The sequence below is a fragment of the Protopterus annectens genome, chromosome 5.part0 (genome assembly GCF_019279795.1).
Source record: "Protopterus annectens isolate FY-2018-M chromosome 5.part0, PAN1.0, whole genome shotgun sequence".
In the NCBI taxonomy this organism is placed as follows: domain Eukaryota; kingdom Metazoa; phylum Chordata; order Ceratodontiformes; family Protopteridae; genus Protopterus; species Protopterus annectens.
In genome coordinates, this window is record NC_056735.1 from 391,273,433 (window position 1) to 391,298,554 (window position 25,122).

Sequence of the window (25,122 nt, forward strand, 5' to 3'; positions counted from 1 at the left end):
TTATGGTCTTTTTTCCCCTCTTCTATCACTATTGGAGCTCCTCTTGCAATTAATGTAAGTACTCTTTTACTTTGCCCCAGGTTTTCTGCTGAGTAACCATCCTAAAAACCTTTCTTTATCAAATTCACATGTTCAGTTCTTTCCAGGTGTGTCACATGTAGCATAGCTGTTTGCACTCTACATTTTTACTATAGTTCACCACTCTTTATTGCTTGTATTTATCTGTGAAACCATTCAGAATTAAAGGCATTACAGAAAGCATAATTTTCTTATATAATTATTGTTCCCACATTTTATGTATAACTGCTTTTTTGCTAAATGTCTAGTTCCAACTTTTATGTTACATGCATGTATTGTTTGACAGGTTGATCTTTTTATGCAGTTGTTTTTTGTCATATCCATCTGAGCCTATGTCACAGCTTACAAAACTTTTTGTTTTATTGAAAGCCCTCAAAAACAGCCCCCAGTACCCCCCAAAACCTATTAACTTAATAACACACAAGTGTGTACATCTTCAAAATTTGAAGTTTTACCTTTCTAATAAGAACAGAAGTTCTAAACTGATAGCAACACAGACAGACCATGGTTAATCAGAAAGAAAGGTCATTCATGTTAAGATACATACGGTACATTATTTGCTTTTAGTAAGGTAAGTGCTGTCTATTTTTTTCGTATCTTTATAGCTCACCCAGCTGAGAAAACACTTGAATGCTTGCAGTAAACACTTTCTCAAAGCCATTTCTCTTTATCAGATTGTCTTCTAGGGACATGCAAACCAGACAGAAAACTGCTAAAGATACATTGTTTACCAGAAAATAGCCTTATAATATGCAATATTCTTTTTCATTTACTTTTTTTATGTTAAAATTGTTACTGGATAAATTCAAGGACCTTGACCCTATTCAAGCATGTGAAAAAGCACACTGTTTTTTCTTTTGTCATGTTCTCTTAACAGACTCTACCACTCTCCCTTTTTTTACATTGCAGTCCCTACATTTCTTAAAAATGAACAAGGAAAAAGAGAGAAGCAAGGACAAAAAGAGCACCTGTTTATATTAGTATTCCCATTACATTTAAAATAACTGAAAAAAATTACTTTATAGCTTGCAAAGAAAATCATGCACCATTAAAGTAGTACCATTAAAAAATTACTTGGTTAACTTTCTCTCTCCTCTTCCCCTTTTCCAAGTATTTTTCCAAAGATTAATGACATAAATTAGGGCATATGCTTTAGAGTCCCCTACAAGTTTAGCATAGTCCATGAAAAGCTAGTGTTTCCAAATCCTCTTGTTCTGTCATGTTTCACAAGTACAATTATTGCTTTGTAATTCCACATTTGTCAGTTTCCAAGTTATTGATTTCATTCTTGAACATTAATAAAATGAAGCAGTGCATGTGCTTTAAAATCCCCTACAAGTTTAACAAAGTCCAGTATTTTTCAGATTTTCTTGTTCTGTCATGTTTCACAAGTATAATTATTGCTTTATCACCCCACATTTGTCAGTTGTTAAGTTACTAGCTATATTCCTGTTCATTACCTTCTCCCAAATCCTGTGTCTGTTTCATTTCCAATGTATTTTCGATTACTCAGATTGTTAGTCAAAGCCTGTTCATATGGCTCGTAGTCAGGTCTTTGTACCTCAGTGCCAACTGATCCTGCAGTTGATGCTTGATGTTTTGATGCAAACAATACATAACTTGCTTTACTTCAGACAAGAAAAAACTTGCAGTGACTGAGCAAATACTTTCCAGATGGTTTACTGCCACTAGGCAGCCTGCAGGAGCACCACATGAGATAAGGCCCAGTACTGCTGTTTTCTATGTAAGAGGTCTAGTATACAAGTCTTGCCATGAAGTTCTTGTACAAAAGCAAAGCATTACAAATGTGTGGAAATGCATGAATACACATACATGCACACACATCTACAGCAGTATAACATAGCAGGCATTTCACTACTAATTACTGTTGTTGAAAAATCTCCTAACCTCCCACTGGGTGAAGGCCAAACTCCCCAATTTTATGGCATCTTCTGTTGTCAGGAATGTAAAGGAATTAATTGGTAAATGATGGGACTCTATTATCAAGTGGGCAGAGGCCAAGACCAACCATAAAAAGACACTGTGCCTGGATTATAGCTATCTCCTGTGCCTGTCTCAAGAGTATGCACTGTATGGATCCCACATATGCAGCAGTCTAGAAGGTTTAGAATTTTTGTTTGGAAGTGTTTGCATAATTATTTTTATATCCCAAGCAGACTTCAGATAAATTTTCCTCAGATAGCAAATGGTGGAATGGGATGGAAAATAGAGAGGTAGCTGGGAACATTTTTTGGGAGTGTAATAAGATGGCAGATTTAAAAAATCCCTGTATAGTAAGTACCCTGTCAGAAATTTTAGATGAGCAAATGACTGTAACTAATGAAATGATTTTTTGAGTTGGGACATAGGATCTGAATTGCCTATACATAGTAAGACCTTGCTCAGTTTAATGTTATTGGCTGTCAAAAAAACAAAACAAACAAACAAAAAAAAACAATTAGTTGAAATGGAAGTCAGAATCTAAACCAGCTGTAAATGAAGTACAGAATAATGTCCTGACCAAAATCTCTGTTGCAGTATTCCTGACATATCCATTGTCACTGCTGACATTTGGCCGAGGTACCAAAGCTTTACCTTCCCTAGGTCATATGCCCAGTGCACGACCTCAGCTCTTATGCGTTGGGGTACATAGATGGATGTACGAGTGTGGACCCTCAGACTGCCTTGCCACCAGTCCAAACGCAGGTTGTGCATCTGTTGGACTATTTGCTGTTTGGTTGGTGGTACCTTTGCTTCAGTTGTTTATGCAGATAAGTGCCTCATTGAGGAATCTTCCATTTTATCATACTGTATTTTGTTGAAAGCTGTAGATGTCCGCTAGGAGGGGTAGATGTGACTAGAGTAGGCAGATTCTGTACAAGGACTTATATACCAAGTGGCTTTTTTTGCCTAGGCACAGAACATAATCACTGTTCTTGTTCTGTCTGTTAATCTTTTGTTCCCAAAACCTTTAGGTCAAGGCTTTCTACTCTCAACACCTTTGAGTTTAGTAAGGATGGGAGTGCCTTAGGGGTGGGAGGTTGGCATAATGGTTAAGGTGTTTATCTTACAAACACAAGTTGCAGAGTTTGATTCTAACATGGGGTAATTGGCTAGGCTTAAAATGGCCCACAAGGGCACTTAGCCTAGTACTAACCTGTGAACCTTTCTCAAGACCCAGCTTCTTAAATACTTGGCCCAGTGCAAGATGACTGTGCTCCGCATCCTCAGACATCCCTCTGCCACTGAAGAAAAAAGTAGAGAGGCATTGAACATATCCGAAGTCTAAAGTTTCTGACTCCAACATAACCACTGAGGTTGCAGAACCCACAGTACACCAGGCTATTTCTCAGTTGCTGCTACCAAGACCCTGTTGGGGCCTCTATGAATCCTGAGGCCTTCCAGACTTCCGATATGTCCAAGGAACAATGTCTCATCATTTCCGAAGGACTGCACGGTGTCCCAAAATCTTAGTTACTGAAGAGATCCCAAACTTTGTAATAGAAGTCAGACAGTGTTCAGAACTTCCATGTCTCATCTAAGCAGACGTTACACCTAAAAATAAAAAAAACAGAAGACAAGGCACGTAGTTATATCCCTCAGCAGCCAGGGAAAAGGAATGGATAGATGTCACACAAGGGTTGTTCAAAGCTATTATGTCTTTGAAACCTCCTTCCTTTGGGTCTCTGTAGCCACAGGCTACTCCTCAAATCCTACCCTGGATTCCCATTTTTTGATGAGGAACAGGACTAATGCTTTGACCATTCTCTGGCCTATTCCTCCCAGCTGCATTCTCCAGGGCAAAAGTCTTCTGACAGAGAGAATCCCTCTCTCTGGATTCCCCTGTTGAGGAAGCTTCCTCTGGGGTCACTGTGCAAAACATGATGAAACACTTTGAATGGCAGCTAACACAGATCTCTGATGTTCAGAAGAGGTATTACACAATCTTAGAGATGGGTACCTCTGCCCCTTATCCAGTCCATCCTGTCTTTGAGGCTTTCCAGGATGCCTTTCAGTCCACCTTTTCTGCACCTGAGTCTCAAACACCAGCTCTTAAGAGGCCTGACAAATTTTATAAGGTGCCTGATGACCTAAAATATTTATACAAGAACCTAGTGACGCACCCTTCTGCAGTATTTCTTTCTCCTCAGATAATCCCTCTAAGCTTCTGCCCAGTGCAAATGCATTACCTACTGACAAGGATTCTAGGGCTATAGATAAATGTAGAAAGAAGGTTTATATCTCTGCTTCCCTTGTCTTTAGGCAATTAATTACTAGACTCAAATGACAAAGTATTTGCTCTCTGTTCTGCATTTCTTAACTAATTCACATGAGCCTGAGCTCATTTTCAGAAAATCCATTTCTAATACCATACAGAAAACAAATGTTCATAACTCTTTAAATATAGGAGCTAGACTAAAAATGTTAACGCGAAAGTTGTTCAGCAGATACTGACCTTTCCAACAGTATAAATGTTGATAGTGCATATCAAAGTCATTATTAAATATTTGGCAAGGAATGCTGATATTGTGCATATTTTTTACCTTTTTGGAAAAGCAAAGCACAATATCTTGGTCAATGTTAAATCTTCGGTTTCCACCAATAAGTGCCCACAACTGCCAAAAGATGATAATTCCACAGTTTATTAACAAAGAACAATGAATGAATGATACTGGATGCACAGTTAGACACTAAAAACACTTAAACATAGTCCTATACTACACTATGTTTAAGTGTTTTTAGTGTCTTATCAGTACCTGAGTGGAGTTAATTCTGATCTTGGTCAATGTACCATGCAGACCCATACAATTTGTATTTAATTTGTTAGTATGAATGTCAGCTTTAAAATGATACCTTAACCATTACTGTGTGATGCTCCTTCATGGAGATATTCACAGAAATATGATTAATATAATATTTCTCATAATTGATTAATAAACAAAGCATAATATATCATCATCTGTAATGGACAGAGCCTACATATCAGTGTAGAAGTTGTGCGACTCAGTGTCAGCTTCAAAGTGATGCATCATTTGTGTGATCAGCATGCTCCCTTGCAAAGATATGGGCATAATAATGAGAAGTATTGGAAATGTATAATTTTCATAATCCTACAAGACTAAACAAACTGTGATATCTATAGATGTGTACAGTGCACAGACATAGTTCTTTTACCATATTGTAAGGAGTAACACTGTCTTCAAAATGAGGTATTACTAGGTACACTGACATGCTCCCTTGCAAAGTTATTTACCAAAATATGAAAAAAATCATAATTTCCATAACCTAACTCCAAAACAAACATTGATATCTGCACATGTGTACAACATACATGCACAATTCTTTTACCATGTTGGAAGCAGCAATACTGTCTTCAAAATGAGGTATTACTTAGCACATTTCGATTCTCCCTTGCAAGGTTATTTACCAAAATATAAAAAATAATCATAATTTCCACAACCCAAGTCCGAAAAAAACTTTGATATCTGCACATGTGTACAACATACAGGCCAAATTCTTTTACCATGTTGGAACCAGCAATACTGTCTTCAAAATGAGGTATTACTTAGCACATTCAGAGTCTCCCTTGCAAAGTTATTTACCAAAATATGAAAAAAAATCATAATTTCCATAACCTAAGTCTGAAACAAACTTTAATATTTGTACATGTATACAACATACAGGCACAATTCTTTTACCATGTTGGAACCAGCAATACTGTCTTCAAAATTAGGCATTATTTAGCACATGCTGATTCTCCCTTGCAAAGTTATTTACCAAAATATGGAAAAAATCATAATTTCCATAACCTAAGTCCAAAACAAACTTTGATATCTGCACATGTGTACAACATACAGGGCCAATTCTTTTACCATGTTGGAACCAGCAATACTGTGTTCAAAAATGAAGTATTAGCACATTCCAATTCTCCCTTGCAAAGTTATTTACCAAAATATGAAAAAAAACATAATTTCCATAGCCCGAGTCCTAACAAAACGGATAGCTGTACATGTGTATAGCATTCAGAACCAGTTGTTTTACCATGTAGACACATATGGTTGCATTCTTGGTGTAGCTAACATACTGCTGAATGGGTACATGTAAAGAGAAAAAGCAAGATAAGGACCACCACTCCACTAATGAACCCAGGATAGGCATGGGACTTCAGTGGCAGGCAAGCCCATCTGTTCTGTCCAATAGCTGTGCTGGTTACCCACTCAGACAGCTGATACCACTGCAGTCTCATGACCTCCTTCAGTGTCAGCAGTCTGCCTTACCTATGCCTTTTCTCTTTACATGTGTCCATTCAGCAGTGGACCTAAGGAATCAAGTTATGTATTACTAAGCCCTTCTTGTCGTCTAAACTTTACACATGCCTGATAAAAGCAGAAGAAAAAAGTATTGCAGTATGGTTACTGACATATTAGATTGTACGTGTTAGCACTCTCCTGAAACAGTTGTTCTTTCTCAGCATCTTTACTAGCTCCCTACCACAGTTTTTTGCCAGACTCAGAAAAATATCATATTTTACACAACACAATTCATAAGCAAATGGTTACTTGTACCTGTGCACAGCATACAGATAGTTCTTTTACAATCTGAAAATGAAGTGTTACTCAGCATGTGCACAAGTTCTCTAGCACATCTTTTCCTGTGTCGTAAGTAGTGACAGCGGTGCTCATAAATCTAACAACAGAGTTTTACTTACCATACTGGTCCTACTTGGTCATGGCTGTTGTCCATTTGTTCTCACTAGCTGCATGTTGCCAATTTGTCGTGCATAGCTGTCATTATGCCATTGTGGAGGTCAGTCAAGAACAACGCAAGGCCTCCCTCAGGTGAACGCCATCCCTTCTGAAAAGGTGAACATCTTCTGCAGTGATGCTGACATGGCAGATTGTAGATCCACCGACCCTGTGCATCAAGCCATGCATGAACCCATTCTGTAAACGTCTGGCCTTGTGCGCTGCCCATTGACTGTTTGCTGTTTTCCATATCTGGCAAGGAATTATGTCAGACCACCCAAAATGACAACATGGCCACCACAACTGTAGGTGTTCACAAATTGCTCTGATTTGAAACCGTAGCCTTCTGAGTGGTTGACTGATGACATCATTCCCTCCAATGTGCAGGACAAGAATGTCAGGCTCAGGGTAGATGGAACACTTCTCTTTCAACAACTGCAGTACTCTACTCCAATGCATACCTCTTCTTGCAATCCAGTATACCTTCACACTAGATGTGGGGAAGCTCAAGTTGTAGTGGTTTTCACTTATGGAGGCATGGCTGACAGCCCAGTGAATGTAGGAATGGCCACATACCCACATTCTTACTTGTCGTTCTCCTGCTTGTGAAGCCATGTCAGTGTCAGAAGGTGGATGAACCTGCACAGGAAAGAAAATGCAAACAGGTTACTACTGATGTTTGACAGATGTATTGCAAGACTACATATATATGTATATCATATGCATTACCTGGTTAGCTCATCCAAATCTTCACTCGTATCCACAGTGGTATTATTCTTTTGATAAGGTACATAACCGGTGATGACGATGCAGAGGTACATGTCTACCACCCTTGACAACACCAAATGACATACAATGACTGAAGAGAACCCTTCCTGGCCTTGGCGCATATGCGCTTGGTCAGTAACTGACAAGGGTGAACAGAAAGGGCATAGGTAAAGAGAAAAAGCAGGGTAAGGACCGCCACTCCACTAATATGCCAAGGAAAGGCATGAGGCTTCAGCTGGTGGGTGTCTGAAGTGTCCCATACCGGTGCTGGCTACCCACTCAGACTGCTGGAATCAGCAATGACTCCAGATTGCAGGCAATGCCAGCAGTCTGCCTTACTTCTGCCTTTTCCATTTACATGTTCCTTTCTGCAATGGCCATAAGGACTGAAAGGGGGGAGCTAATGTAAACCCTCTTGCCCTGACCTACATACATTCACTACACCTGAAGGGAGGGAGACTGCATGGAGAGCTAAACCGAGACATGTGAAAAGACTAAGACTGACCCAGGCTTTGTCTATTTGCATGTGTCTTTTCCGGAAGGGAAACACTGCATCACAGTGGCACCCCTGAGGCCATGTTTAGCTAGGGTAGCAGCAGTATGGGACTGAGCCAAAGGGTCTCCGAGTTCCCAGCTGCCATCCCGGTCAATCATAACAGCTTTGGATATTGTCATTGCCTTACAAGTAAAAAACTAAACAATGTAGAATGTATTCTTCCACATATGCACAAAAGCATGAATAACGTATAAACGTATACTCCAAAGACAGTCATTTAGTAGTATAAGTGATGACCTTAGTAAGTTATAACAACATAATTACATATTTTATACTCTCAGCACTATGCAGACATTAGACAAGGTACATACAGAAATAAAATTGTGCGAGTTGGTGTGTGCATGGAATGCAAACTAGCTGCTTGTTGATGTCTGAAGTAGAGGGTGAGTGTGTTGCTATGTGTGCTAAGGTCAGGAATCTCAACTGTCCAGATTAAGCTTCATAGTCTTGGTCTGTTTATGAGAATACTTTCTGCTTTACTGATAAATCAGTGGATGCAACGGATGCAAGGCAATAAATAAAGAAGTCATGTACTCACCAGAACATTCCATCTGAGTAGTTAGACTTAATTTGTCATCAACCTGTGGGTTTCGGATCCGACATGGATCTGAGCCGGCAACTTTCCAAGCTAAGTAGCCTTCTCTTGTATTAATCTGGTAAAGGAGTTAAACAATGCATATATTTTCTGTCTCCCTTCACAGTCCCAATCACACAGTAAGCCAACCAGAAAATATACACATGACTGACAAAGCCAGGAAAATGCCCAAAGTATATGGCAGCTGCATGCTGGTAGTAGTCAGCAAGTAATAACCTTTATCTCACTCAGGCAGTTACTGTGTATAAGCAGAAATACAATAATACAAGCAGAAATGTCAAACTTATCTGGGTCATCCCTGTAAGACTGAGTCCAAAAAGTATATCTATATATATATATATATATACACACACATATATGTTTATTTTTATAGTCATGTGCAGCCAGGTGACAAATGATGATATTAGGTTTAGCATCCATAGAGGCAGCTGTACCCACAAGGAAGAAGTCCAGAACTAACTCAAAAAACAAGCAACCCTGGTGGAATCACATAATCAATTGGCTGAATAACAGGAGGAAGAGAATCATGGCAAAATTTTGGAGGTGCAGCACCCAGCAGGATAAAAGCCCTCTCAAACTAAACAAACTACTCAGAGGACAAATAAAGTCTAATAAAGAACAGTTTGAGTTCGAGTTTGGCCTCCCAGGCCAAGGACAACCACACATGTACTTAATCAGGCGTATCCAACAATTGGAACATACACAGGTGTGCCTCACTAAAATATTATCCAGGGATGCCTCCTAAATAGCTTGAAATATGACATATCAGGGTGCCTGGTGTAACTATTCAACCATAACATCTGCACAAGTTTCATGCCATAAGAATGGTAGACTGCAACGTTTTTTGCTCTGCCCAAGGGCAGACCATCATTGGATCTTTGCAACTACAAACCCATTACTCTGACAATCTGATTTGCAAAGTCATGGAAAGAGTTATCATGAAAATTATCACAAATGACACAGGAAACTTTCATAAACTGGACCCAACCCAGTATGGATTTTTTCAAAGGTAGGCTGGTCACCAGTGGCATCTGCCAGGACTCTGTGCTGGGTCTGGTCCTCTTTAGCATATATGATTTTGGAAAACAAGGCTAATATCAAGGACCTCAGGCTTATGATAATTTGCAGGTTATTGCAAGCTAGAAACAATCATACACCACGTGAAGATATTAACATCTTACAGGAAGGTCTAGCACAGACACATGTGTGGTGTCAAAGCCACTGCTTAAAACTCACTGCCAAGAAATGCATAATAGAATGAGTATGCAACACACCAAAATGAAACATCTCACCAGTGGCCACTTCTGCAGTCTGTCCTACTATGCACAAGCAACAGAATGCAACATTTCCATAGAGAAGCCCTTCAGCAGCCCTTCCAAGTATGCACACGAACCAAATGAAACATTGGCCCCAATGACCCTATCATTAGTATATCCGAGTATATCCAAGTATACACAAGCTCTAAAATGAAACATTTGCCACATGACCCTTGCAGTATTATGTCCAAGTACGCACAAATGCCCATATGAAACATTAGACACGAGACCCCTTCAGTAGTATGTCAAAATATGGAAAAGCACCAAAACGAAACATTTGCCATGTGACCCCTTGAGTAGCAAGCATCCACAAGAACCATAATGAAACACCTCCGGAGGTGATGACTGCTATTTACCATACAAAAACAACATACTATCACAACTAAATAAACAGAGTGGAATTTAAAAAAAACTAGTCCTGTCAAGTATGGACAAGCACCAAAATGAAACATTTGCCATTGGACCCCTTGAGTAGTATGTCCATGTATGCACAGGAACCAAAAGGAAGCATTCTCCCCAAAGACCCCTTCAGTTAGTATGTGCAAGTATACACAAGTGCCCAAACGGTTATGTGGTCTTCCATAGCCACCCTCCATGACCTCTCCACTGTTCTGCCTCCTGCCCACAAGCTGTCAGGGAATCTGAGAACACTGGTTTAAAATCACATAAATAAATCTAAAAGCATGACATTGTCAAGCTACTAGCCGATCATTCTATTCCAGTCTCAGAGCCTTAGGTAGTGCCTAAGCTCAGTATGCTTATACTGCAGTTCTTTCTGTTTCTACTAATATGGATATAACAGATGTTATAAAATGCTAGCTTTAGTTGAATTCTGTCCTTGATGCTGTCCTAATTCCCATTTGGTTTCACAAATGTAGACTGCAAAGGGACCAATTAAATCTTTCCTCACAGCCAAATTTTGCATTAATTGTTTCATTTGATCTACTTAATCACAAACAGCAGTGCCCACTGACTGAATTCCTTTAGCAATTAGAAACCATGCTTCTGCTGAATCTACTATGTACCAAAAAGTCATGCAAGTTGCATCCTGTTTTGTAAGTACTTGCCGGTTTACAAGCTAGAGCAGAATAAAAAGCAATTTTGTAATAAAATTTCCCAGTGATAATTAAACAGCTTCTGTAGTATTGCATTCTGTAACAAATAAAGTTCTGCTTTCTTGTATATCAGAAAATTTGTTATAATAACTAAAATTAATTTTACTAGGAACAACCAACACCTGCTCACTTGACTTGTAGTTCATATATTTATGTGGTACTTTTCCGTTATCGGAGCAACATTTCAAACGCCAGTAGAACATTTTCTAGGAGTTGTGGCGAGTTGCACATAGAACAGGTAGAACGGTATGGATGCCTGTTGTCCATTACCCTGGTTTCTTTAGCACCAGCATTTCAAATAGTTTGTGACTTGTTCTGTTGCCCATACCACTCATTTCCATTTGTAAGGTGTCAGCACTACCTGTCATAATAGTGGAACAAACTGGCAAAATGTGGGACACTGACTAACAGCTTAGTACAGTTGCAACTAGGAAGCTCACAGGAGAGTTAAACCGAGTTACTTTGTATGTAGTAAACATTTTTTTGATGAATTTACATGATTCAGTACTGTTTAATATGAATACCAGTTAAACAATTCTTAACGTTGAATGGTCCTTTCAATGTGGAACAGTGAGGACAATGGACTTTAAGTCTCCAAATAAGGAATGGTACTCATAATGGGGTTTCTAATATTACATAAGCTTGAGAGGTGTGGTACGACTGCCAAAGCATAGCAAGTTATATGTGTTTGTAAGAACTTTTACTACAACTAACACCTTGCCAAGTACAGTCAGTTTCCAGGCCAGAGAGAGTGAACACAAGAAGTCAACATGACGACCAAGGACTGTATCGCAACTCCAACTGCTGAAGAGTACACTTAAATTTCCAGAAGACAGCTGCTTTATCAAACTGTCATGTTTGCTAGAAGAAAAAAAGACATGGCACACAACAACTAGCACTCTGACCGCAAAGAGAACATTAAAACCACGCCCCAAAATAACCTGTTGTCCCGTCATTCCCTGTTGCAAAAATGGCAACCTTTGTTACAAAAGTTTGTCCATCTGCTGCAAACTACATTTTCCATTATCAGCAATTTTTTTGAAATCTAAATACAAACTCTGAGTTGCTAAGAGTACAGCTTTACTGTATCTGCTGTTGAGCAAGTTGGTAGTAACTTATCAACAATACAGGTGTGCCCCCTTTGCATAGAAGTAGTAAATCATCAGTACAAAAATAATACAGTACATATTTCTTAAAAAAAAGTTATTGTAAGTAAAAAGCTTGTTTACGGTCTGAACTACCAATACAGAGGGGGACATGACTATAAGAACACCGTGAACAGCAGCCAAACAAAATAACCGGTCAAATATTCTGTAACCTAAACAAGACCTGGTAAATGTCAAAAACACTCTTCTTGTGAAATCCTAAGTCACTTGGTGAAAACATGAAGGTGTCTACTTGCTCATCAGTAAGATATTTTGCAGCTGTGTAATTAGGGCTTGAAAATGTGACTGCTATGCATGGTTTTAACAACTTAACGATGGTGAAATTTGGCCGCTGAAGTTAGTCAGCGTTTTCTCAAGAACACACTTGAATCTCTGTTGAAGCTTTTCTGTTCAGACCGTGAAAATACTACCCGAACTGCATGATAAATAGAGGGATACAGTAGATAATTCCACAAAATCCAGAAAAAAGAAAAGGAATATCTACTGTAGGACCCTCTATTTATTTGGACAGAACAGAGTGTGTGTGTGTGTGTGTGTGTGGGGGGGGGGGGGTGTTAAGCAACAGGTGAATCTCATTAGCTGCCTCCAGTAGCTTGATGAAAAGTGTACTAAATCTGCTTGCTGTTGAGATTAAATACAGGGTGTGTTGCATGCCGATTTTCTAACTAAAGTCAAATAGGAAGATCACGAAACTCCATGGTGAAGCTTAAGTTGACAAGGTAACTGACAAAGTTCAGTTACTTTTTCAACTTAATTTTCAACAGTGGAGAGAAAATATGCCTGGAATGTTACTTGCACTGGGAGAAGGCACTTGGGTGTAAAAGCATTTAATTACTACCGTCTCACAGCGTGCTCGGTGTCAAGCACAGAGGCTTAATGAGTTAAACAAAGTTATATTAGACCCTCCTACAGGAGAGTCTAAGTATTAAATGAAGAGTTTACTATCGCAGGCCTCTCAAATTGTCAGACACAGCATTAAGTGTGGTTTTGATGCTGTGGATGCTTTTTGTAGGGCAACTGCCACTGGATCTGTTATTCACAGATATTCATGGCTTCGCAGTCAACTTATACCTGAGGATTTTAAAGCCCTTGGACAATGACTTACTGTTTGGTCCTAAGCTGGCCAGTCTTTTTGAAACTCTCCAAGATGAAGATAAGACCGTGAAAGACTGCAGACAGATTCTACTCTCCTCAGTTCCTAGATCCCATAGAAACTACCTGTCTAAATCTTTCTGCTTGATTAAAAGGGATCATAGGACAGATCACAAACAAAGGAAAACCACTAGGAAAATGAGCAGGGAATCTCCAGCAGGGATGCCTTCATTCAGAAACAAAAACCTTTGACTACCACTGCAGTGCCCCTCCTGTCTGCCGCCAGTCCCATTATCCCTCTTTCCCAAAGACTGTCCACTGTCACTGGCCAAGTGGGAAGTTATTACCACAGACAAGTGGGTCCTCTCCATCATCTGGGACCAGTTATGCCATGTCTTGGGAAAATATTCCCCCTCTGAAAGGCATGTCACAGCCTCCTCAAAACCAAATATCCCTTCTGGCCCACATTATTCAAGACATCTTGAATCAGAGCACTTTCAAGCATATCTTAAAGGACTTCATGGAAAAGGGCTTTACCATAGGGTTTTTCTAGTCCCAAGGAAAGAAGGTCAGTGGAGACCCATCCTTGACTTTCTCTCCTAAACACTTACTTGAAGGTGCCATCTTTCAAAATGCTGTTTTCACGCTCTTGTACCTTTCATCCTCCCCCAGGCTTTCTTAGTGTCACTAGATCTGAAAGATGTCTACTTACACTTACCCATTTTTCCTTCTTGCAGGAGATTCCTCAAGTTTTTCTCTGAACCCTCACATTTTCAGTTTACTGCTCTGCCTTTTGGTCTTTCTACAGGAGTGTTCACAAAGTGTCTAGCTCTAGTAGCAGCTTTCTGTTGTACTCTGGGAATTCAGATTTTCTGCTAACTGGACAGCCTACTAATCTAAGCTCTCTTTCTACAGAAATTTTCTTCAGCATCTACACTTCATCCTCCATCTTCTGACTAGTCTGGGTTTTATTATAACGTAAAAAAAAAATCCTACACGGTTCTTATGCACGACTTGTTTTTTCTAGGCTGCAGACTGGACACGAAGAAATGCATGCCTTCCTCTCCAGGGGAAAGTTCACAGTCAATCCATTTATTTCCATATCTGTCTTTCACAACCTAGTGCTCAGCAAGGGAGATGCTAAGGACTTTGGGATTCATGGCAGCTACCATCCCTGTGCTTACCCTGGCCAAACTTCACATGAGGAAAATTCAGTGGAACCTGAAGTCTGTGTGGTCCCATCACTGTCACCCATTGGCCACCCTTATTCCCCTCTTTCCTTGTCTCAAAATGAAGCTACTTTGGTGGAAGGGACAGGTCATCCTCAGCTCGGGACTGCCATTTACTTCACTGCCTTCTTTTCAAGAGGTTCACACAGGCACCTCGGATGAAACATGGTGGGCATAGACAGGATCTCATACCAATTGCAGGGGAATTGACAGCCTCAGTTCCTGAAGAAAAATATTGATCTGAAGGAAATGAGGTGTCTTCTGCAAGCTCTTCAGATTTTCAACCACCTTTGGAAACCCGGGACACTCCTAGTGCACACAGATAAAACCAAAGTCATGTGGTACATAAACAGGGAGGCACCAGGTCCTAACAACTATGCAGGTTAGTACAAGAGGCATGGAACTTGGCATTCCAAGTGAACATCACACTGTCAGCCACACACATCCCTTGTCTGGACAGTGTGCTATGAGACTCCCTAAGCTGTTCCGTGGAGAACCCCCACAAATCAAATTTGAAGAGAGATGTGTTCCATATGAGCACCCTTCAGTGTGACACTCCTCAGGTAGACCTGTTTTCTTCACCAACCAGCCATCAGTTTCCCCCAGTTCTGCCACAGTGATCCTTGTCCCACAGCCTGGGGAAACAGATTTCTTTTCCTTTTAGTGGACAGGGAAGTTCCAATATGCCATTCCCATTCTGCCTGTTCTTCCAGAAATTCTTTTCATGGCATTAAAAGTGATCAGCCTTCTTTTATTGGCACAGTTTTGGCCAAGGCAGCATAGGTGTCCCCTGCTGTTTCACCTGACAGAAGGGAAATCACAGGATAATTCCTCTTCAGCTGGATCTGATAACACAGCAAAAAGGATTGCAGCTTCACCCGAATCTCCTATCTATCCATCTGACCCTATGGGTAACAGGATTTTAATTCTTCAAAGACACCTCTTCGCTGAAGAGGTTGCTCAAGTCTTACAAGAGACGAGGAGACCTACTACTTGAAAATCTTGCACTGTTGAATGGAATGGGTTTACCTACTGGCACCACAAACATAGTCAGGACCCATTCTTATCTCAAGTTCCTGCTGTACTGCAGTATCTCCGCAAACTTCTTAGATCAGGTTTGTCCTACTCTTCTGTAAAAGCTCACCTGTCAGCTGTCAGTGCCTGCCTTCCTCTTAGCCCTCTGCTTATGGCTAGTTTGGAGGTCAAGCTTTTTCTCAGGGGAGTCATGCATCTTAACCCTCCAAGTAAACTCTTATGCTAGAAAAGCTTGCACTAGCTCCTTTTGAGCCACCATCTTCTGCTTCTCTAAAATTCTGTACTTGGAAAACTATCCTCCTCTTGGCCCTCACCTCTGCTAGGAAAATTTTGAGTTACAAGCTCTCATGGCCATTCCCCTTTTCTTATTTTTCAAGATACAGTGACTCCAAATGGTAATCCATTCTTCATGCCTAAGGTGGTGAACAAGCTGTCCCTCAATCAGGCTATTCATCTTCCCACTTTTTTACCCAAACCACAAAACAGGGGAAAAGGATCATATATTCACATGCAACTCTGATTTTATCTGGGCAAAACTAAAACTTTCAGAAAGACTGACCAGCTGTTTGCATCATTTATGAGCCCTAAGCTGGGCCAATGGGTCTCCAAACTAGTGCAGCTTGGATTATTAAGGCTATCTCATTCTGCTAATTGCACTATGGCAAGACATTGTCTTCCTGCCCTAAAACACATTCTGTTAGGGCTAGTGGCTTCCCCATGAGAATTTCACTAAGGAATAGATTCCTAGTCTGTCTTAGAGGCAGTCACGTCGTCCTCTGTACACACCTTAACACTAAAAAATTGATGTTTTCTCCAGGTCCAGGGTAACCTTCACTCAGTCATTTCTTTCCGCGCTGCTAGACAACTCTTCTACTCATTAGCCAACCACCCTTCCTTTCGCCTTCAGCTCTATGAATCACCCATATGTCAACCGTACTGCAGCAGTGATTTCAGTTGGGACATAGTAGTATTGTGTAAGAACTTACCCTAACGGTAGATGTCCTACTGATCACTGTTGCAGTATTCCATCCCGCCTTCCATCCCATCTTCTCTATTTCACTTCAACCTTCATTTTCTTCTCCCCCTTTGCTTTAACCTCTGCTGTGTTTAAGTGGGAATGGGGGAGTTTACTTACCTATTCAAACTACTCCCCTCCTAGCTGACCAGTCTCCTTTCTCAGTAATCTTCAGGCTGCTGGCTTGGAGATAGTCTGAGGATCCATGCTTGTATGTCCGTGTGTATACCCCAATGCATACAAGCTGAAGTCATGCATCAGACACACAACTTGAGGAAGGTAAAGCTTTGCTGCCTCGACCGGGCATCAGCGGTGACAACCCATATGTCAGGAATACTGAAACAGTAATCAGTAAGACATCTACATTTATGATAAGTTCTTATACAACTCTAATTTTTAAAGGTGTTAAAAGAACTAGAGGTAGAATATTTAGAAAAAGTAAGGAACAAATTATATAGAAATGAAAGAATTACAGTTACGTTTATTTAGAAAAGGGAAGGAACAAATTACATAAAAATGAATGGAGTCTGTGGTAACAATACGGACATAATAATGTTTAGAAAGGGGAGTAAGGTTTAAGGACAGATAAGAATTGAGCAATTTTTGTAATGTTGGAATGATTAATTTGTTAAAAAGAAAGAAAAAATATATGTAATGCATGAATATGACAAATGTTAATATGGTTTGTTTTCTCTTCTATTAATGTATATGTGCCTGTGTCTTAAGTGATTATTTAATAAAAGTGTTTACAAAAAGAAAAGAACATGGCCATGTAGACTTTTACACCTGCTCACTGTGCATCATTTCACACCTTCACAGACCATTATAGTTTTAGACTGTGTTTCTAGGAATATCTCTTCCTGTAGCATTTTAGTGTTTCTAGTTTCAATCTTCTCTGAGACCTTGGCTTTTGGCCTTTGAACGAGTTTTTTTTTCCTTTTCTTGACTGCATGGTATTAACAGTTGTCTGCTGCAGAGGAGCTTTGAAGTGGGTGTGGCAACTAAGTGTTCTGTGTGAGTATAAATTAAAAATTGATTCAGAAAGTGTGAAGTGCTTCACTTGAATGTTTTTTGGTAAAATCAAGTCCTTCGTAGGTATTTTTATACCCCAAGCAGACTCCAAAGAATTTTTCCTCAGGTAGATGGCAAATGATGGTGGTGTTATGTTGAAGAAAGAATTAAGTGGGAGCATATGTTTAGGGAATTTAATAAGCTGGCAGAATATAACAAATCTATACAGAGAACTCTGTCAGAAATATTGGGTGAGCAAATGGGTGTAACTAAGGAAATGACTTTTTGAGTTGGGATATAGGATTTGAATTGCCTAGACATAAGGCCTTATATTTATTTCTGGTGGCTACCAAAACAGCAATTACTAGAAAATGGAAATCAAAGTCTAAACCAACTGTATTTGAAGAAGTGAATGTTGTAACAGAGATAAAAGAACCAGAAGTGCATTCTTTAGCAAAGGGTAGGAGCAAATTACATTGAACAAATGGAACTTGCCGGAACAATACATGCAGAATAATGTTTTGGAGGAGGAATAAAGTATAAGGCAAGGCAGGATTTTTTTTAAAGAAGCAACATCTTTTTTAAATTATCACGTATGACATAGGCAATCATATATTTTTTTCTTTTAAGGCAAGGCAGGAATTGATAAATTTGCATAATATTGGCTTGATGATTGCGTAAAAATATACGTAATGCATAATGTTTGTATCGGTGAACATATTAACATGTTTTTTTTTTCTTTTATATAAATGTATGTTTGCCTATGTCTTAAGTGATAATTCAATAAAGGTGTTTAAAATACTTTTTAACACCTTTATTGAATTATCACTTAAGACATACATTAACAGAAAAGAAAACAAACCACATTAACATTTTTTTCTTTTTGCTTACATTATACATCACATATTTTTGTTTTCCTTGTAACTATCATCAGTCCAATATTAAATAAATTGCTCAATTCCTACCTTCCTTTAGACCTCACTCCTCCTGCTTCTGAACATTATTCTGAATGTATTGTTCCCACAATTTCTATTCATTTTTATATAATTTGTTACTTCCATTTTCTGAAGATCCCTCTTCCAGTTCCTTTTTAATATTCAGCACCTAAGCTATAGTTGGCATAGACTTTATATATATATATATATATATATATATATATATATATATATATATATATATATATTTTTAATTTATTTATTCCAGTTTGATGACCGGGGAAGTCCACTGGGCTCGAGAGCCCATTTTCAGTGGAGGCCTGGGGAGAAAAGCTCCACAATACAAAGTTACATTACATAGAGAATTACAAGAAAAATAATTGCATTGCAATCAACAGGTAGTATAACAATCAACAGGTAGTATTACAGTCAAAACAGGTATCATTCAGTAAAGACAGCAAAACTATTAAAATTTTTTCAAGAGAAAGACAGGCACATACAGCCTGATGGGTGGATGTTACTGTTTAGTTACATTTATAATCTAAGCATATGAGAGAAATTAGGAAGGTATGAAGGTTAGCCAGGAGAGAAGGAGGAGCAGAGCTTGAGAGGTATGAGTTGAAGAGTGCAGTTACATTTCCTGTGAAGAAACAGGTAAGAATGAAGTTGTGTTTTGAAGGTGTGTGGATTGTCACAGGTCCTCAGAGTAGAGGGCAGGGCATTCCATTTTTTGGCTAGGGAAAAGGAGAGTAGAAGCTGACCAGCTGGGTGCTTGGGTTTTTGGACGATTATAAGGTTTTGGTGAGTAGATCTAAGGGGTCTAAGGGGGGTATATGGTTGTAGGATATTAGATAATGCAGGGCAGCTAGCAGGTTGGAATAATAATTTGCGGGCTGTGACGATTTGGAGGAAGTCAAGTTGATTAGGGAGTGCAAGCCAATTTAAAGAGTGTAGGGGAGGTGCAGTGATGGGAGGAGGATTTTGCCTTGGTAGCGAATCTGGAGATTTTATTGTAGCACACTTCCAGTTTGAAGGTGAGTGTGGAAGATAGATTGGTAAGCAGAGGAGCACCATACAAAATAGAGGGGAGGAGATAGGTAGTGGCCAAAGTTTGTCTGGTGGAGGGAGTGAGGAAGTGGTTGTTTCTGTAGAGTAGGCCGAGTTTTATGAGAGTTTTCTTGATGTTAAGTTGGATATGAGTATAATTGCTTTTTCGGTAGCCAACAGAATTGAACTTAATAAGGCCTTAATATATCTAGGCAATTCAGATCCTGCATCCCAGCTTAGAATAATCATTTCCTTCGTTACAGCCATTTGTTCATCCAATATTGCTGACAGAGCACGATGTGTGGAATTTTTAAAATCTGCCAACTCATTACACCCCCAAAACATTATGTTCCAGTTACCACTTTCTTCCTTATCACACTTCCAATATTTACAGGAAAGATAGTCTCTAGTCTGTAGTCCAGACATTTAATTGGACTCATCATGTTCTGTTACCTTTCCATCTCTAATTAATTGATCCCAGTACTTGTTTCCCTTGCCAGTTTTCTCTGGTAAATTCCACCCCCTCTTGCCTATTTTTTGTGTCCCTACTTTCAGTTGGCAAAATCTCCTTTCTCCATTCTCGTGTTGGCTGAGTTCCTAGAATATACTTTCTGCTCCTTTATGAATATAACATTCTGTATGGTAATTTCTCTCCTTAAGGATCTGTATCCAAAATCCCACTGTCTTTATTTCTTAAACTTCTCCCTTGCTTAATCATCATCAGTTTTAATTTTGAATTATAACTTTCTGCTTGTGTTATGTATATGAGTCTTAATTGTGTAGCTGTAAAGTATTCTTTCAAATCAAGTAATCCTAAGCTACCTTGGTCTTTTGGAAGGATCAGCTTATCCCACTTAACTCTTGTCCTCTACCTCTTCTTGATAAAGTCCTTCAACTCTTTATTAATTACTGTCTACAACTTCTCCTCTGACTGATTAAAATATGCCTGGCTCGTGTAAAACTAGAGGGACTAAAATATTTTCACTGTTTGTATCTTTACTATCCATATCCATAATCACAAGCTTCCAGTTTCTCTTTTTTGTATTATATTTTGTATAGTCTCTTCCCACATATCCTTAACCATCATAACAGAAACATTCTTAATCCTTATTCCTGAATACTTCATCTTATGTCTCCATAAGTATGGGTATTGCTGAACCAATTAATGTGAGCGTCCATAATTTATAGCTGTAACCTTTATATCCTTAAAAAATTTGAAACCGTCTCAGAATGTTTCACAACACTGAAATGTTCTTTTCTGGATTTATCTAGTGAAGAGTATCATCATCTGCAAATAAATCCAACTTTTCTCAATTACCATACCAATTATATCCTTGCGTGTCTAAGTCCCTAATTTTCTTTGCCAATGGCTCTAAATATAAAGCAGATAATAAAGGGGAAAGAAGGCACCCCTGCTTAGTTCCTCTGATCAAACACAACTTGGCAGAGGAGACCTCACACTTTAATTTGTGCCTTCGATCCTTCATATATCCTCCTGATTAACCTTATGGAATGCAAATGCTTGCAATGGCCTACTCATAAAAGCCTAGCTTTTACTCTATTGAATACTTTCTCTGCATCAAGACCCACTAACAGCATCGGTAGTTTCTTAAGTTCTGATTCCCTCTGGATCATCATTGATCTATCAGTGTTGTAAAAAGGAATTAATGGAGAATTCCTTTATATTGCATTTTTTTTCATGAGGATAAATTTAGGTTGTCAGTTTATTTTTAAAATGAGTGATTTTATACAGTATTTGATGTAGTAATAATAGTAATAATAATGTATTTGATGTATCTCTACAGATTATGACAGTACCAAATGACCCTTATACATTTCTGTCCTGTGGTGAAGATGGCACAGTACGATGGTTTGATATCCGTATGAAGACTAGCTGTACAAAAGAAGATTGTAAAGATGTAAGCATTCATATGTGTTTTTTTGTTTCTGTTTTTGTTTTAAGAACCAGCAGATAATATTGGTTCATTTCAAGTAATGTCTTCAAAAAATGTGAATACCAGCATGTGTACTTAAAATTGTTATCCAGAAAATATGAATACCTGTAGGTGTACTTAAATTTAGCAGGATTTTTTTTTTTTATTTATCATTAGATTTCAGAATTCAGTGCTGATAAGTTTACAGAAAATGTAATTGATCTCTTGTAAACGCACTGTATAACTGAGATGTTCTTCGTCTTCCCTTGCTGCAGTCCTGACTATTGGGTATAGTCCCCAGTCATACCAGAGGGTCATGGCGCCTTAGACTGAGGTACTAATGCGCATGACCTCAGTCTTTTGCCGCATGGTCCGATGCAGAAGCAATTTTGCGAGTGCAGGTTGGCGTTCTGAGATTTTCGAGTTTCAGACCGAAACAGAGTTGGTTGAACATTTTGGTTTTTCTTGCCTCAGTATTTAACCGGATGTCAGAAAAAGTGAATAACTGTATTTCTTGTGGGAAGCAGATACCGATAGGGATTATCATACATTGTGTATACCTTGTTTAGGGCCTGAGCACGACGTGTTGTTGTGCGCCGCCTTGCTAGATTTAACAAGCGCACTATTAAGAGGAGGCTTGATTGTGCTAGGTTAGTGTTTGGGAAGCGTTGCAATTATAATATGCCGTCGGATGCTCCGCAAGAAGCGCAAGGACAAAACAGTGAAGCCTAGGGGTGAGGCACCGCAGTCCCGGACGCCGGTTCTTTAGAAGGCTCCAGGGGAGCTAGAGGTTTTGCCAGGAGTCTCTATGGAGTCTCAGGCAGATACTTTACTGTTACAGGATGTGCCCTCTCAGGAGGTAGGCCAGGCTGAGGGGCTTCTCAGGTAACTGTTCTTCCCTCTCTTCCCAAGGTAGTTCGGCCTCCTTCTGTTGCCAAAGCTTCTTTTAGAGGTAGGCCAAGTTCAGCTTCTGTGGGGGCTTCTCCTAGCATTTCGGGCTCTGTGCCTAAGAAACATATGCTTAAAATGGCAGAAGATTTGATTACTCTGATTAGAGGTTCTATGCCCCCTGATAAGAGGCCTAGGGTGGAACAGGAGTTTGATAGTTTTGAACAGTGTTCACAGGCTTCAGAGTCTTCTGTGGAAGACTTGCAAGAGTTTCCTACTTATTCTGATTCTGATGTGGATGATTCCACTCCTACAGCTTCTCCTCCTGAGGATTTTTCATTTTCAGAGACTCTTCACTCCATGAGGGAGCACTTTAAATGGGAAGGCCAGGATTACTCTGATTCCAGGAAAAGGCTTAGGGAATTCTTGTTTTACCCCAGCATAGGCCCTTAGCTATTCCTCCTGTGTTGAATGTGGTGGAGGATGTTTTGCAGAGGCTTCCCTGAACCCTGACTCCTTGCCTCCTGCTCCTGTTAAGCCGGATAGGTATTATAGGGTGCCCAGCTCATAAGTATTTGTTTAAGAGTCCTAGGGCGGACCCGAAACTGTTTCTCAGGGGCCTAAAGGTGTTAAAGCTTCTGTGGTTAAAAATCCTGTACCCTCTGATAAAGAGGCAAGGGCTTTGGATAGGTGGGGTAAGAAAGTATACTTCTTCCACTCTAGCCAGGAGGGCGTTGACTTGTCAGTTTCATATGCTGAAATATCAGTATTATCTCCTTTCACAATTGAAATCTAAGGTGGATGCGAAGGTATTGAGTGTAAAGAATTGCTGGATTTGGTTCATGTGTCTGAACAAGTGGGTAAGCATTCTTTGCAGTGTGGTTTTGATGCTGTTCAGGCCTCCTCGAGGGTGGCTGCTACTAGTTCTGTTCTTCGCAGACATGCCTGGTTGAAGGATCAGAATTTAGCTGAGCATGTTAAGACCAGGATTTTGGATGCTCCTTTACAGTCTGATGTGTTGTTTGGACCGCCTGTGGAAGCAGTTTTAAAGAAAATGGAGGACAAAGCTAAGTCTATGCAGACTGTTAAAGATTTTGCAGGTGCAGCCTCCAGTTTAGTAGAAATTGGCCTGCTAAGGGGTGGACATATCCTGCTTATGGTTCCCAGTCTAGGGGTAGGTCTAGACGTGGTAGGGGCAGGGCTCAAGGTTCGCTTAGGCCTAGATCAGACAGTTCACCTGCTCAGACTTCTGGTGAGGGCAGGGGTCAGTCCTTTCGTAAGCAGAACCAATGACCTGCCTTTTCAGCTGCCAGTGGATTCTCGTCTGGCAGCTCCTTTGGGAGGAAGATTGACTCTTTTCAAAGAAAATTGGGATTTAATCACTCAAGACAGATGGGTGCTGGATATCATTCATCACGGTTACAGATTTTATTTCCACACAATGCCCCTTTCAAAGGCATGCCAGATGTTCCTCCTCCACAAAGAAAAGAGGCTCACAAGCAAGTTTCTCAGTTACTCCAGATAGGAGCCATTCAGCCAGTCCCTGTATCAGAAAGGGGCTTCGATTTTATTCTCGCCTGTTCCTAGTACCAAAGAAGGGGAACACGTGGAGACCAATTTTGGATTTATCTATCCTCAACACTTATCTGGACATTCCCAAGTTCAAGATGTTGACATTGCAGCAACTGTTACCTCTGCTGGGCAAGGATCACTGGATGGTAACTTTGGATCTCAAGGAAGCTTACCTTCATGTGCCTATAAGGCTAAGTTGCAGAAAGTATCTGCGGTTTCGAACTGGAGATTTTCATTATCAGTTCTCTGCATTGCCCTTTGGCTTATCTACTGCCCCCAGAGTATTCACAAAGGTTCTGGCTCCAGTGATAGCTTACTTCAGGCTTCAAGGCATTCAAATCTATCCTTACTTGGACGACTGCCTGATTCTGGCTCAAGAAAAGGAAGACCTTCTACAGCATCTGGAATATGTCATAGCAGTGCTAAGATGCCTAGGGTATTCTGTGAACGAAATAAAGTCCAGTCTAGTACCCTCTCAAGACATGTGCTTTCTGGGTGTGAGACTGAAGACAGCAGCCCAGATGGCCTTTTTAACCCCGGACAAACAAAAGAGTCTGTCACTTTACTTCCATCAACTATCTCATCAGTCCGTGCTGACTGCAAGGACAGTCCTTCAAGCATTAGGGTTCATGGCATCTTGTATTCTGGTGCTTCCCAATGCCAAACTGCATATGAGGAAGCTGCAATGGTATCTCAAAATTTATGGACACAGCACTGCCAAGATTTCGACACTGTCATTCACATAATACCTTGCCTTCAAAAGGAATTCTTGTGGTGGGCTCAGGAATGTCACCTAAACAAGGGACTCTCTGTGACCCGGCCAGAGGCGAGTCAGATTTTAACGACAGATGCCTCGGACACTGCTTGGGAGCTCATCTAAATGGAAAGTGGATACAAGACAAGTGGCCTGCCAGACTACAGCATCTACATATCAACATGAAGGAGATGTTAGCAGTCCAGTTTGCATTGATGGCTTTCAAGGAGTTACTTCTTCCAGGGCAGGTGTTGATTCTAACAGACAACA

General features: G+C 39.9%; 1 protein-coding gene across 3 annotated transcripts in view; it reads left to right on the top strand.

Moving 5' to 3' along the window:
- Positions 1 to 25,122, top strand: part of DCAF6 (DDB1 and CUL4 associated factor 6) — a 2,031,218-nt gene that overhangs the window by 723,430 nt on the left and 1,282,666 nt on the right. For all 3 annotated transcript variants that reach the window (XM_044072358.1, XM_044072359.1, XM_044072360.1), the window contains exon 5: positions 21,510 to 21,623. In XM_044072358.1, coding sequence (XP_043928293.1) covers positions 21,510 to 21,623 — 114 coding nt within the window. The remainder of the gene's footprint in view (positions 1 to 21,509; positions 21,624 to 25,122) is intronic.